The 14307-nt window shown below is 37.7% G+C and overlaps 1 protein-coding gene across 1 annotated transcript in view; it reads right to left on the bottom strand.

The window, feature by feature from the left end:
* Positions 1-14307, bottom strand: part of VEPH1 (ventricular zone expressed PH domain containing 1) — a 221148-nt gene that overhangs the window by 41420 nt on the left and 165421 nt on the right. Inside the window, exons 9-10 of the mRNA XM_028103177.2 lie at positions 5068-5207; positions 1879-2013 (exon numbers count right to left, since the gene is read on the bottom strand). Coding sequence (XP_027958978.1) covers positions 1879-2013; positions 5068-5207 — 275 coding nt within the window. The remainder of the gene's footprint in view (positions 1-1878; positions 2014-5067; positions 5208-14307) is intronic.

Here is a 14307-nt window from a genome sequence, read left to right as displayed (position 1 = left end):
GATAGTAAAAATAGTAAAACATGATCATTACTCTCAGAACCTCTGGTTTGCCCAGTAAGCATCCAATAGTTATTACTGGGCTTTCTTGAAGGCAAAATAAGAATAATCAGAATCTTTGAGTATGGGAAGAGCTTAGAGAAGCTGGTTATATTTACTAAGGAGAGATCAATAACCATTCTCTATTCTCATTATACATATTATCCCTGAGTGATCCGATCTATTGCCATGACATCAAGTGCTACCTTATGACTTCTAAATCCATGTCTCCAATAATGGCCTTCTTCCTGAGGTCCACACAGGCATTTCAGCCACCATCACCACCTGATTATCTACACAGATAACTCAGACTCAAAATACTTTATCTTCTTCCTCCACCTCAGCTCCCTTTGTGGTCTCTTTTTCAGAAGGGTGTCATCATCCACTCAGCCATATGATGCACCTGGAGTTATCCTTGATTCTTCCACTTTCTTTATCAAGAACCAAGTCCTGTGGGTTCTACTTCTTCAATAGCTCTTGAATCCATCCTCTCCCTACAACTTCCAACTTCAGGTCAGACCTTCATTTCCTACCTGATTCTAGTAATACTTCCTAAGTAGCCTTCCTATCTCCAGCCAGGTTTACTTGAATTGTTTTCTCCATACCCAGGCCTATGACTTTTCTCATGCAAATCTGATCATGTCAGTGTAGATACACTTCCAGTTTCACTCTATTTGGTGAATGGGTGCAGTTCCATATTCTGGTCCTTTCCCAGTTTGCTGTCTGCTCAGGAATTCTCAATTATGTCCTGAGAGTGTTGCCCGTATTTCCACACCCCTAAAATGCTGTTTCAAGTCATACTTGCCTGTCTCAATAGAGCTCTTTCTCACCCTGACCATGCTCTCTCTCTTCTGCCCACCTTATTTTCATTTTTTTACTTTGTGGCAATTGCAGAGGTCAAAGGGATGAAGGGAAGTATGGAAGGAAGAAATGAAAGCCACCAAGGAACTGGAGCCCAATTCCTGATGCTTTTTCCCTTTCAATCCCAGAGTCCATGGTCTGTTTTTCTAAAACGTTTTCTATTACACACCATGTGTGTAGTTTTTGTGTGTCTCTGAGTGGGCTGTGTTATGTCAATCCGTGAGCCTCAAACAACACTGTTGAGAATTTGGTTAAGCTACTCCATAGTATTATTGCCTCGGCATCCATTTTGTTTGGCCAGGTGGGCTGCAGAGGCCTTAAACTGACACTAATCCCCTCGTGCACACTCATGCCCTAGATAGCACCCTGCAGAGTCACAAGCAAACACACACTCCTGATATGACACCTCTAATAGCTTTTGTGATCAACAGTTTCCTCTCTTTCTGAGGGCCTTCTCCTGGTGTGCCCTTTAGATAGATTCTGGCAAGGCTTACAGAAAACTGCTCTTTTTGGTTTGAATTGACCGATCTGGCCTTAGCCTGGGAACTTCCCAAAGCCCTCCACCCACAGCAGCAATAAAGGCATAAGTCCCAGGTCCAGCCTCTCTCTCTGCCTGCACCTTGCTTTGACCTCCCCCTGTAGCCCCTAGAGGTGTGCTGTGTACTTCCTCCAGGACCTGTGAGTAATAAATTTCTCTTGTGGTGTTTTGTTGAACCGGGACTCACCATCTGGCACCCTGTGTTCCATTTAACAAATATTAATTTAATAGTCATAACAGGCAATAATCCTATCTACCAATATTACTCTGTCTTTTCAATGATTACCACATGAAAATCATTAATTAATCAATGTTTTTTGATAATGATGAAAGAAGGTAAAGGAAGAAAGAAAAAAACTGAACTGTTAAGAAAAAGGCAAACTGTTTCAAGACAATCTTGAATATTGGTTTAAAATAACATGTCCAAGGAAAGAAAGACTTACTTTCTGCTGTGGAAACGTGGACTCCATCATGGCTGTTTCAAAGCTGTGAGCACCCTCTGCCTGGGTCTTATCCCACAGAGCTCTGAGAAATTGTACAGAATGACTTTGTATGGATAGGGGCTCAGGAAACAGGCTCTGAAAGGGCAATAATGAGAAAACCATAACATTATCTCTTGTCCTAACAATATTGTTTGATAACTACAAGGTACTATTTGGGTTGAAATTCAACCAGGTTTAAATTTAAATAAAACAACAAAGAAATCTATCTTGAAGATCAAACATATGATACATTTTAGGCTTCTCATTTTTTTTAATGGAAAAGTAAAATTATGGAATAGGATTTCAAGCCAGTTGATATTGATCTCTAAATATGCCTAACCTTTGTAATGTAATGTTTACCTCGATCATTTCCTTTAATTGGAAAATGGTTAATATATTCATATTTATTTTTTCAAATATCTGAGAATTATGGTATAAAATTAAAACTAGATTATAAATATCAAGTCTGTTTATACAGAGTAGATGATGAAGGTTAGAAATTAAATAACTAAGAGTACACTATTCAACAACTCAAATATTTACAGTGTGAATGGATGGTGGGGAAACAAAAACACTTTTAATCCTAAAATGTATAAGAGGTGACTATTCCCAGAGCTAATACTCTAGTTTTGGATAAAAAGATTATTCATGTAAAGAAAATCACATTTACATGTATTTCATTCAAGTCAACGACAATAAAATTTTCAAAGGAAGATTTAAATTGTGTTTGTATATTTATTAATCCATCATGGGTTTAATAGTCATTTAAACATTGTGACATGATATCTATAAAGTGAGAAGTATTTTAATTCAAGGGAACAATTTTATAAAAACAGACCATAATATAGGGCATCAAGTATTATTTACATACATATAATACCATACATATTATCCTTTATGTGTGAGGTATGATAAAATAATAATATTGACTTACAAAATTTTATTTTTTGTGTCAATGACTGTCCAAGCATTAGTTTATGAGAATTTAGGTGGTCTGTGTGTATGAAGTATCTATTTAGTAAATGAAAACTAATAATTTTTTTCCAGAAAAATCTAATTATTATCATCATCAAGATAAACTTGTTTCTTATGCCGAGTGGGGAAATGTGGAGGATCTTATACCTCAAGTAAGTGGTCCATAGATTAAAAAAGACAAGAGCCAGTAACAGATAGATTGATTATACCACCCATAATGTGGACATATCTGGGAATTTCTTGATTATTATCAGAAACTTATACAGCATATGATTTTTCACTTAAAGAAGAACAGGACCGGATTTAACTAATCACCATTCCAAAGAGGACCAGTTAGACTGGAATCTGTGAATTTGAGAATTCCATGAGTGTGTTGACGGTTAACTTTGTGTTAACTTTGTGTTACTTGAATTCCATGAATGTGTTAACTTTGCTTTCTTAAAGCAAAGAGTCTGACCCAGCATACAAGGCTAGTACTGGGTTTGTAATGATCAAGTCAAAGAGTTGATTTTTCTTGACCCCAAAGTCAGGATTCACCCAGACTACACAATATCAAGGGTGTAGAAAAAGAAAGGAAACATAGTAAAATGAACAAAGAAGAAAAGCATCATAAACAGATGATTTTGGGTGATTTTGCTTAAAGAGAAAAAGAATCAGACTAAGTCAATAAAATATGACTGAAGGGACAACAATAAATCAAGTTTTTTGGTTTATTTTCAGAAAACTGACAAGTAAAGAACAAAGCCAATGAGGAAACTAAATACAAACTCACTGATGGAAACTATTTGAAAAACAAGTAAAGTAGAAGAAAAATAAGGTCACTTCAAGAAAAGGGAAAAAAGGGCGCCTGGGTGGCTCAGTTGGTTAAGCGACTGCCTTCGGCTCAGGTCATGATCCTGGAGTCCCTGGATCGAGTCCCGCATCGGGCTCCCTGCTCAGCGGGGAGTCTGCTTCTCCCTCTGACCCTCCCCCCATCTCATGTGCTTTCTCTCTCATTCTCTCTGTCTCTCAAATAAATAAATAAAATCTTTAAAAAAAAAAAAGAAAAGGGAAAAAAAAATCAATGCTAGTTTTTATACTCACAATTTGATTCACATCAAAATGTGAGTTCTTTATGAGATATTATTAAGTGTTCTTAAAAAGACTTCCTATAGGAAAAGGCGGTTTTCCTAAGGTACATCTAAGCGGTCTCTTTTCTTAATTACTATAGCTCCATTTTATGATTATGATCTATTCAGCATTAAAATGCATCCTTTCTTAATAAGCTTACCTTTTCTTTATAAAGAATGTAATTGGTTGGTAGGGCTTTTATAGAAATATTTCATTAATAGAAACAAACTATACTATCACTTGGCCTAATTTTTACCTATTTTATAACATTCATAATCTGTTTTTTCTGCCTCAGCCCTCTCTACTTCTTTCTGAAATGCCTCATTTCATCTTTTAACACATGTGCTACTAGGAAAAGACCACTGAATCGGGGGCAGGTGGTCTGTATTCTTCCTTTAATTTACTTATCTGTAAAAATGATGTCTGATATTCCATTACTAACATTTTATAATCTATATTCAACTTTTATGTGAAAGTTTAATGCATTCAAGATAAGTATTTCCAAATATTCAAGACTCTCTGCCGATGTTAAAAATCTTTGCATCAAGTTGTTCATTAAGTTGAAAGTTCCTCTTTATGTAACTTTACCCATATACATAAATTCTATGGGAAAAAATGGCATTCCAGTATTTTAATGATGTCAAAAAGGATATGTTGACACTAAAATTAATTGGAGAGTGGAAGGCTATAGAGAAATAAGGACAAGCCCTACATAAGGAAAGCTATTCCTCCAAATAAGCTGTTTTTGTTGTCATTTAACAAAAAATACTTTCTTTTTTTTCTTTTTTTTTAAGAGAAGCACAGTCTCTTTTTTTTTTTTTTTTTTTTTTAAAGCTAAGGACATTCAAGATACTACTAGGTTTGGCCTCCTTAATACTAATCCAAGGTCTTTCATAAAGAAACTACCCTAAAATATAGAAAACCCATGTTAAAAATTATTAGTGAAATGTGTATGCATTGCTGTTATTTACATAGGAACTCTAATCAAAGAATTCAGTAAAAGTGATTATAAACTCATAACCCACCAACTCACTAAGGAGCCATGATGAACATGCATATACACACCTGCTGAAAAAGGAACATGATCTGGATCCACGGCTGAGGTTCTTGGCTGATGAGAACAAAACTGGATTTACTGTAGAGGCAGTAATGACCCTTCAGGGAGCAGGTAAAGAACAACTTTGCTACACAACTTTTAACAGAATCTAGAAATGAATATATACAGCATTACACATAGATTCTTCCAGAGTTGTACTTTATACTTCAACATAGAAACATCTTTGGAAATACGTTCTTCAGTTTCAGTCTGCAAATGAATAACTCCAAACAACTGTGTATTGGGGAGTGGATCCATTTCATGGAATGTAGATTTAACTAAAGATTTTTCAACAAATTATATTCTTTCTATCCATCTTTCCCTTGTTTTCATTAATAATGCATTAGGAATCTCCAAGGAACTCACCTGGAAGAAAGAAAACTTCTCACCAATAGAAAGGGAGATGCCAGCACGTAATATCTTTCTGTTCTTAGAGCTCTATCTTCATAATAAAAAATTTTCACCCCCCCCCAAAAAAAAGAAAGGGAGATGCAGTGTTATTACTATCTGATTGGGCACTTTGAAATGATAATGTGGGAAGGATAAGCAAATGCATAGAGGAAACCCAGGCATCTCCTGGGCAGTGGATAGTATGCCATGAACCAGTAACATTGTTCTCTTGGTTGTGCAGGGGCCACAAAGACAGCCTCCAGAATAACTTTGCCAGTGGTGTGAATTCCTGTGAACTGGCCTGGTGTGGTTTGAAAAGTTTATCTTGTATATTGAAGAGGTTCAAAGCAGGGAAACTTAATGAGATCATTTTTTAGGGATAAGAAAGTGGGGGAGGGTAGCAGTGGTGGCATGGAGCAGAAGTGGTAAGAAGCCGTAGGTAGGAGGAGCCATTTAATTTTTACACCCTACAAGATGGGTGTTATTATTTCTATCTTAAAAATGAGGAAACTTACTGCATTAGCGGGTCATCTTAGTGAACCACTATGAATGCCTTGTTCACCACCATGACTTTGGCATGTGACATATACAAGAGATGCTCAAGAGAGCATCTGGACAAATGAATGATGCTCAGGGATCTAGAAAAACTCCTTAAGTCTATACAATCTGTGGCAGAGCCAGGATTTGAACTCAGCTGAACTGATGCCACATTAAGACGTTTTAGGCTCTACCATATTGGGAATTTTTAGATCTGTCATATTGTCATATCTTTATTCTTTCAGAACAAAGCTGATATTTTAATAAAAAAAGAATTAAGCTGATAATTTAAATGAAATATTTTGAAAATTAATAGATTTTAGTATGGACTACTTTTAAAAATGGAATATGGGTTACAGTTTATTAATAAAGTTGATGGGGACCCTAATAAGGTAGCAGTCAGTCCCCACCTAAGAGAGTGCCCTGGGTTCCCTAGAGAACTGGGGAGGCCTATCTGTGCACTATAGGGACTCAGGTGTGAAGGAATAACAGGCTTTTCAGGAAGAGCTTAGAAAAATTAAGGAAGAGTGACCAATGACACATTAGAGGAGAATGCATTGAAAATAAAATAAAGCCACCCATCAGTTTAGAAATACATACAGAAATCTTAACAATTAACAACTATCTGTGATTCTGAAACACTGGTATGGAAGAGGATGTTTTTGTGAAGTTAATTGTTTGGAGGAATTAAAAAAAATGGGGTTGAGCATTCAGTATCCTTGTATAAAATCAGAAATCATTTCTGTATTCTGTGGGTGAATGGATTATGAGATGTAAAGAATGACTGAAAGTTCAGTGGAAAAGACCAGGAGGTCCTGCATTGAGAAAGAAAGATCTCAATGTATAGAATTGGGCACAATATTAGCTTAAAATTGCCCTATCAGAAATTATTTGAAATGGTAACTAAAAATCCTTTTTTGGTACAGATGTTCTGGAAAATTGGATTTAAATTAATCAATAGTAGAGAAACAGGACATCAAGTATTTCATAATGGCACACACACAAAAATGGTATTTGAAATAAAGCTAGATGTGATGTATACTCTGAGACAGCAGTGTGTTTTCCTTTAATAGAAGGGTTCAAAAGAAAACAAGTTCTTTTCTAACAAGCTATGCAGTAACTTGACAGTCACAAGTTGGACTTCAGGCCTCTGCCATGAAAAAAGTTTTTGTCTTTGTCTCTTCCTTAAATGTTCTCAGTACTCATTCATGTTTTCTTTTGCAAATGAACATTGATTAGATTTATTTTACTCACCCTGAGTCTACCAGTTTTCTATACACAACCCACAGAGGTCCCAGATCACACAAAATGGGCAAAGCAGTAGAAGACAGAGGCCTTTAACTTAGAAGCATATATGCTAGCTATAAAAATAAACCAGTTCTGTGATATCTTCTGTTAATGCTTTCCATAACCTGATCTGTAGCAATATTTTTTCCTCATTTTTTTCAGAGCTTTCCTAACTTGGAAAATTTTCCCCACAACATTAACATTTAATTGCTGATTTTTCTCTGCAATTTTCTTCCTCATGTTCACTCTGTGGTATTGAGTGGTAGGCATGCATAAATGGTTTTTGGATGAATGAATGAATGAATGAATGAATGAATGTCAGACACTATGTGGAGAGCAAGAAGGGCCAGGATGTTGACCCTGCTCTTAAGAAGCTTACAGACAAATTGGAGAGACATCTATAAACAAAACATAAATTGTTTTAAGTCCATGGGATAATGGAGGGACACACAATTCTGACTGCTCAGAGAAATGAGCAGCTTTTTTAATTGGGGAACAAGGAAAATCTTCGTGGAAGAGGAAATATTTGAGGTCACTTTGAAAGATAACCACAATCTTGAACTGAAAAAGTTGGGAGGAGAAAAGCATTTTAAGTTATGGAATATTCAGAAAAAAAAATATAAGGCATGAAGTTTAAGGTAATTCCAGGTAGTAAGGTAAGTGTATCTGGGTCATTATGATATTTTTTGCTTATACAATTGATGTCCAAAGGGTTATTTATTTTTATAGAGTAAATGTTGAAGGTCATGCTTTGCTAAATATAGAATGCTTTGCCTATTCCACCAAATCTGATTATTTCTTTCTTTTGCTAGATAACAGCCTATCTTTGTAAAAATCAAAGGATTTGTTGTGGTCTTTATAAACATTGAAGTTAACATGAACATCAATAATTGTATAATATAATTATATTATAAATTGAAATATCCAAAATGTATACATCACACACATGGGTAGATTTAAAGGTGTGATACAAAATACAAGAATAGGTTGCAGTTCAAGATGGCAACATAAGAAGGCCCTGAACTCACTGATAAGCAATATGCTTGATAAAGAATTTAAAGTAATGATCTCAAAAATACTCACTGGGCCAGAGAAAAGAGTGGGAGAACTCAAGTGGGACCTTCAATAAAGAGATAGAAAATATTAAAAAGAACCAATCAGAATTGACGAATACAATAACTAAAACAAAAAACACACTAGAGGGAATCAACAGTAGATTAGAAGATGCAGAAGAATGTATCAGCAATCTGGAAGATGGGAATAGTACACAAGCTGAATGGCAAAAAGTGAAAAGGATTTTTAGAAATGAGGATTAAGGGATCTCTTGGACAATGTCAAACCAACAAACATTCGCATTGTAGGGAGTCCCTGAAGAAGAACTGAGAGAGAGGTGTAGGAAACTTATGTCAAGAAATAATAACTGAGGGGAAAAGGTGGCAGAAGAGTAGGGGAACCTATTCTAACTGGTCCCCAGAATTGAGCCGGATATCTACCAGACCACTCTGAACACCCACAAAATCAGCCTGAGATGTAAGAAGATAGACCTGGATCTCTACAAACAGAATATCACAGGCGGTTGGTTTCGAGGTATGAAGTGGGGAGCCGTGATTCCTTGGGCAGATATCAGAGGATAAACGGCAGGGGGAGGGAGCTGTGGTGATCCTGCACCACCGGTGAGTGATAGCCTCCCGTGCTGGGGTTGGGGCGCAGACTCGCAAACCAGTAGTTAGCGATGGGGAAAGGGCTTTAGGGCAGCCCCTGGACTGAAACCCGGAGTGGTGGGGCTGGGCTTGCAAACTGGGGATGGCCGGCAGTTTTAGAAGCACAAAGGGCAGAGACGTGCCCCCATTCCTGGACCTGGAGATGAGGACTGGGAGCCCTGCTGAAGGGTGCACAACCCAGGATGCTGCAGTTTATAGACAGAAACGAAGATAGTGTGGCTTGGAGAGCTCACTGAAGAACAGACTGTGATCTCTCTGCTCTGAGGCAGAGGGTTGGAAATGATCTCTTCTGCTCTGACTCTCCGAAGAGATGTAGAAATCCGCCAGGGAAAGCCACCAGAGAACAAAAGCCCCCAAAAACCGGATTTCACTGAGCCCACCCCCCCCCCAGAGGGCAGGGCAACTCAGCCCAAATAGGGTTACCTGAGTAACAGTGCAGCAGGCCCCTCCCCCAGAAGACAGGCTGGGAGAACAAGAGGCCAGGAACCCTAAGGTCCCTATAAAACAGGTGCATCTTGCTTGGGTTGTGGTCAATAATTTGGACTCTGTACATTCCCGCAACCACCCCTCAAAGGAGTGACTAGGAGGAGAAACCCCCAAAATAGGAAAGACTCAGAGACTGTGACTTCTGCCACAGATTTACAAATGGATACAGATATAACCAAGAAGTCAGAGATGAAATTCAGGGTAGCAATTGTCAAGACAATAGCTAGAATGGAGAACTCAATCAATGACAACATCAAGTCTCTAAGGGCAGAAATGAAAGCTGAATTGGCAGAATTTAAAAATCCTATCAATGAGATCCAATCTAATCTAGATAATCTAACAGCTGGGCTAAGTGAGGCAGAAGAATGCATTAGTGATCTAGAAGGCCAATTAATAGACAAGAAAGAAAAAGAGGAGGCCAGGGAAAAACAACTCAAAATCCATGAAAATAGAATCAGAGAAATAAGTGACATCATGAAATGATCCAATGTCAGAATTATTGGGATCCCTGAGGGGGGTGGTGAGAGAGAGAGAGGACTAGAAGATATATTTGAGCAAATCATAGCAGAGAACTTCCCTAATCTGGGGAATGAAACAAACATTCATGTCCTAGAGGCAGAGAGGACCCCTCTGAAGATCAAGGAAAACAGGCCAATGCCCCGGCATGTAATAGTAAAACTCGCAAATCTTAGAACCAAGGAAACCATCTTAAGGGCAGTTAGGGGGAAGAGATTCCTTCCATACAGAGGGAGGAACATTAGAATAACGTCAGACCTATCCACAGAGACTGGGCAACCCAGAAAGGGCTGGCAAGACATATTCAGGGTATTAACAAGAAATACATGAAGCCAAGAATACCTTATCCAGCAAGGCTGTCATTTAGAATGGATGGAGAGATGAAGAGCTTCCAAGACTGGCAGAAACTGAGAGAATATGTGACCACTAAACCAGCCCTGCAAGAAATATTAAGGGGGGTTCTATAAAAAGAGAAAGACCCCAAGGGTGATATAGAACAGAAATTTACAGAGACAATCTATGAAAACAAGATCTTCACAGGCAACATGATGACAATAAATTCGTATCTTTCAATAATCACTCTCAACGTGAATGGCCTAAATGCTCCCATTAAACAGCACAGGTTTGCAGATTGGATAAAAACACAGGACCCATCCATATGCTGTCTACAAGAGACTCATTTTGAACCTAAAGATACATCCAGACTGAAAGTGAAGGGATGGAGATCCATCTTCTATGCCAATGGACCTCAAAAGAAAGCTGGGGTAGCAATTCTTATATCAGACAAATTAGATTTTAAGCTAAAGGCTGTAGTTAGAGACACAGAAGGACACTATATCATTCTTAAAGGGTCTATCCAACAAGAAGATCTAACAATTGTAAATATCTATGCCCCCCAACATGGGAGCAGCCATCTACATAAGCCAACTGTTAACCAAAATAAAAAGTCATATTGATAACAATAAGTTAATTGTAGGAGACCTCAATACTCCAATCTCAGCAATGGACAGATCATCTAAGCAGAAAATCAACAAAGAAACAAGAGCTTTGAATGACACACTGGACCAGATGGACCTCACAGATATATACAGAATATTCCACCCGAAAACAACAGAATACGCATTCTTCTCGAGCGCACATGGAACTTTCTCCAGAATAGACCACATACTGGGTCACAAATCAGGTCTCAACCGATACCAGAAGACTGAGATTATTCCCTGCATATTCTCAGACCATAACTCTTTAAAACTGTAACTCAATCACAAGAAAATTTTGGAAGGAATTCAAACACTTAGAAGCTAAAGACCGCTCTGCTCAAGAATGTTTGGGTCAACCAGGAAATCAAAGAAGAACTTAAACAATTCATAGAAACCAATGAAAATGAAAACACATCGGTCCAAAACCTATGGGATACTGCAAAGGGGGTCCTAAGGGAGAAATACATAGCCATCCAAGCCTCACTCAAAAAAAATAGAAAAATCCCAAATTCACCAACTAACTTTACACTTTAAAGAACTAGAGAAAAAGCAACAAACGATGCCTAAGCCATGCATTAGAAGAGAAATAATTAAGATTAGAGCAGAGATCAATGAATTAGAAACCAGAAACACAGTAGATCGGATCAACAAAACTAGAAGCTGGTTCTTTGAAAGAATTAATAAGATTGACAAACCACTGGCCAGACTTATCCAAAAGAAAAGAGAAAGGACCCAAATTAATAAAATTATGAATGAAAGGCAAGCTATCACAATTAACACCAAGGAAATAGAAACAATTATCAACAACTATATGCCAATAAATTGAGCAACGTGGAAGAAATGGATGCCTTCCTGGAAACCTATAAACTCCCAAGACTGAAACAGGAAGAAATCGACAACCTGAATAGGCCAATAACCAGTAACGAGATTGAAGCAGTGATCAAAAAACTCCCAAAAAACAAGAGTCCAGGGCCTGATGGATTCCCTGGGGAATTCTACCAAACATTCAAAGAAAAAATAATACCTATCTTCCTGAAGCGGTTTCATAAAATAGAAACAGAAGGAAAGCTTCCAGACTCATTCTATGAGGCCAGGGTTACCTGAATCCCCAAACCAGTCAAAGACCCCATCAAAAAGGAGAATTTCAGACCGATATTCCTAATGAATATGGATTCCAAAATTCTCAACAAAATCCTAGCTAAGAGGATTCAACAATACATTAAAAGGATCTTCCACCACAACCAAGTGGGATTTATCCCCAGGATGCAAGTGTAGTTCAACATTCGCAAATCAATCAATGTGATAGAACACATTAATAAGAGGAGAAGAACCATATGGTCCTCTCAATTGATGCAGAAAAAGAATTTGACAAAATACAGTATGCTTTTCTGATTAAAACTCTTCAGAGCATAGGGATACAGGGAACATTTCTCAAGTTCCTAAAATCCATCTATGAAAAACCCACAGCGAATATCATCCTCAATGCGGAAAAGCTGAGAGCCTTTCCCTTAAGATCAGGAACACGACAAGGATGCCCACTCTTGCCACTATTGTTCAACATAGTACTAGAAGTCCTAGCAACAGCAATCAGACAACAAAAAGAAATAAAATGTATTCAAATTGGCAAAGAAGAAGTCAAACTCTCTCTCTTCACAGATGACATGATACTTTATGTGGAAAACCCAAAGGACTCCACCCCCAAATTACTAGAACTCATACAGGAATCCAGTAATGTGGCAGGATACACAATCAATGCACAGAAATCAGTTGCTTTCTTATACACTAACAATGCAACTGTAGAAAGAGAAATTAGAGAAACGATTCCATTTACAGTAGCAGCAAAAACCAAAAGGTACCTCGGAATAAACCTAACTAAAGAGGTAAAGGATCTATACTCTAGGAACTACAGAACACTCATGAAAGAAATTGAAGAAGACACAAGAAGATGGAAAAACATTCCATGATCATGGATTGGAAGAATAAACATTGTTAAAATGTCTATGCTACCCAGAGCAATCTATACCTTCAACACCATCCCGATCAAAATTCCAATGACATTTTTCAAAGTGCTGGAACAAAAAATCCTAAAATTTGTATGGAATCAGAAAAGACCCTGAATCACCAAGGAAATTTTGAAAAAGAAAAACAAAGCTGGGGGCATCACGTTGCCCAATTTCAAGCTATATTACAAAGCAGTGATCACCAAGACGGCATGGTACTGACACAAAAACAGACACATAGACCAATGGAACAGAATAGAGAGCCCAGATATGGACCCTCAACTCTGTGGTCAAATAATCTTCAACAAAGCAGGAAAAAAATATGCAATGGAAAAAAGACAGTCTCTTCAATAAATGGTGCTGGGAAAATTAGATAGCTATATACAAAAGAATGAAACTTGACCATTCTCTAACACCATACACAAAGATAAACTCAAAATGGATGAAAGACCTCAATGTGAGACAGGAATCCATCAAAATCCTAGAGAAGAACATAGGCAGTAACCTCTTGGACATTGCACAGCAACTTCTTTCAAGATACATCTCCAAAGGCTAGTGAAACAAAAGTAAAAATGAACTTTTGGACTTCATCAAGATAAAAAGCTTTTGCACAACAAAGGAAACAGTCAACAAAACAAAGAGGCAACCCACAGAATGGGAGAAGATATTTGCAAATGACACTACAGACAAAGGGCTGGTATCCAAGATCTATAAAGAACTTCTCAAAAACAAATAATCAAGTCAAAAAATGGGCAGAAGACATGAACAGACACTTCTCCAAAGAAGACATACAAATGGCTAACAGACACATGAAAAAATGTTCATCATCATTAGCCATCAGGGAAATTCAAATCAAAACTACACTGAGATACCACCTTACACCAGTAAGAATGGCAAAAATTGACAAGGGAAGAAACAACAAATATTGGAGAGGTTGTGGAGAAAGGGGAACCCTCTTACATTGTTGGTGGGAATGAAAGTTGGTACAGCCACTTTGGAAAACAGTGTGGAGGTGCCTCAAAAAATTAAAAATAGAGCTACCCTATGACCCAGTAATTGCACTACTGGGTATTTACCCCAAAGACACAGATGTAGTGAAAAGAAGAGCTATATGCACCCCAATGTTCATAGCAGCAATGTCCACAATAGCCAAAACGTGGAAAGAGCCAAGATGCCCTTCAAGAGATGAATGGATAAAGAAGATGTGGTCCATATATACAATGGAATATTACTCAGCCATCAGAAAGGATGAATACCCAACTTTTACATCAACATGGATGGGACTGGAGGAGATT

Source organism: Eumetopias jubatus, unplaced genomic scaffold (genome assembly GCF_037043125.1).
Source record: "Eumetopias jubatus isolate StellerSeaLion01/CBP00866 unplaced genomic scaffold, mEumJub1_p1.0 scaffold_1, whole genome shotgun sequence".
NCBI classification, from domain to species: domain Eukaryota; kingdom Metazoa; phylum Chordata; class Mammalia; order Carnivora; family Otariidae; genus Eumetopias; species Eumetopias jubatus.
Note: the sequence above shows the minus strand (reverse complement) of the source record. Positions and strands in the feature narration are given on the sequence as shown.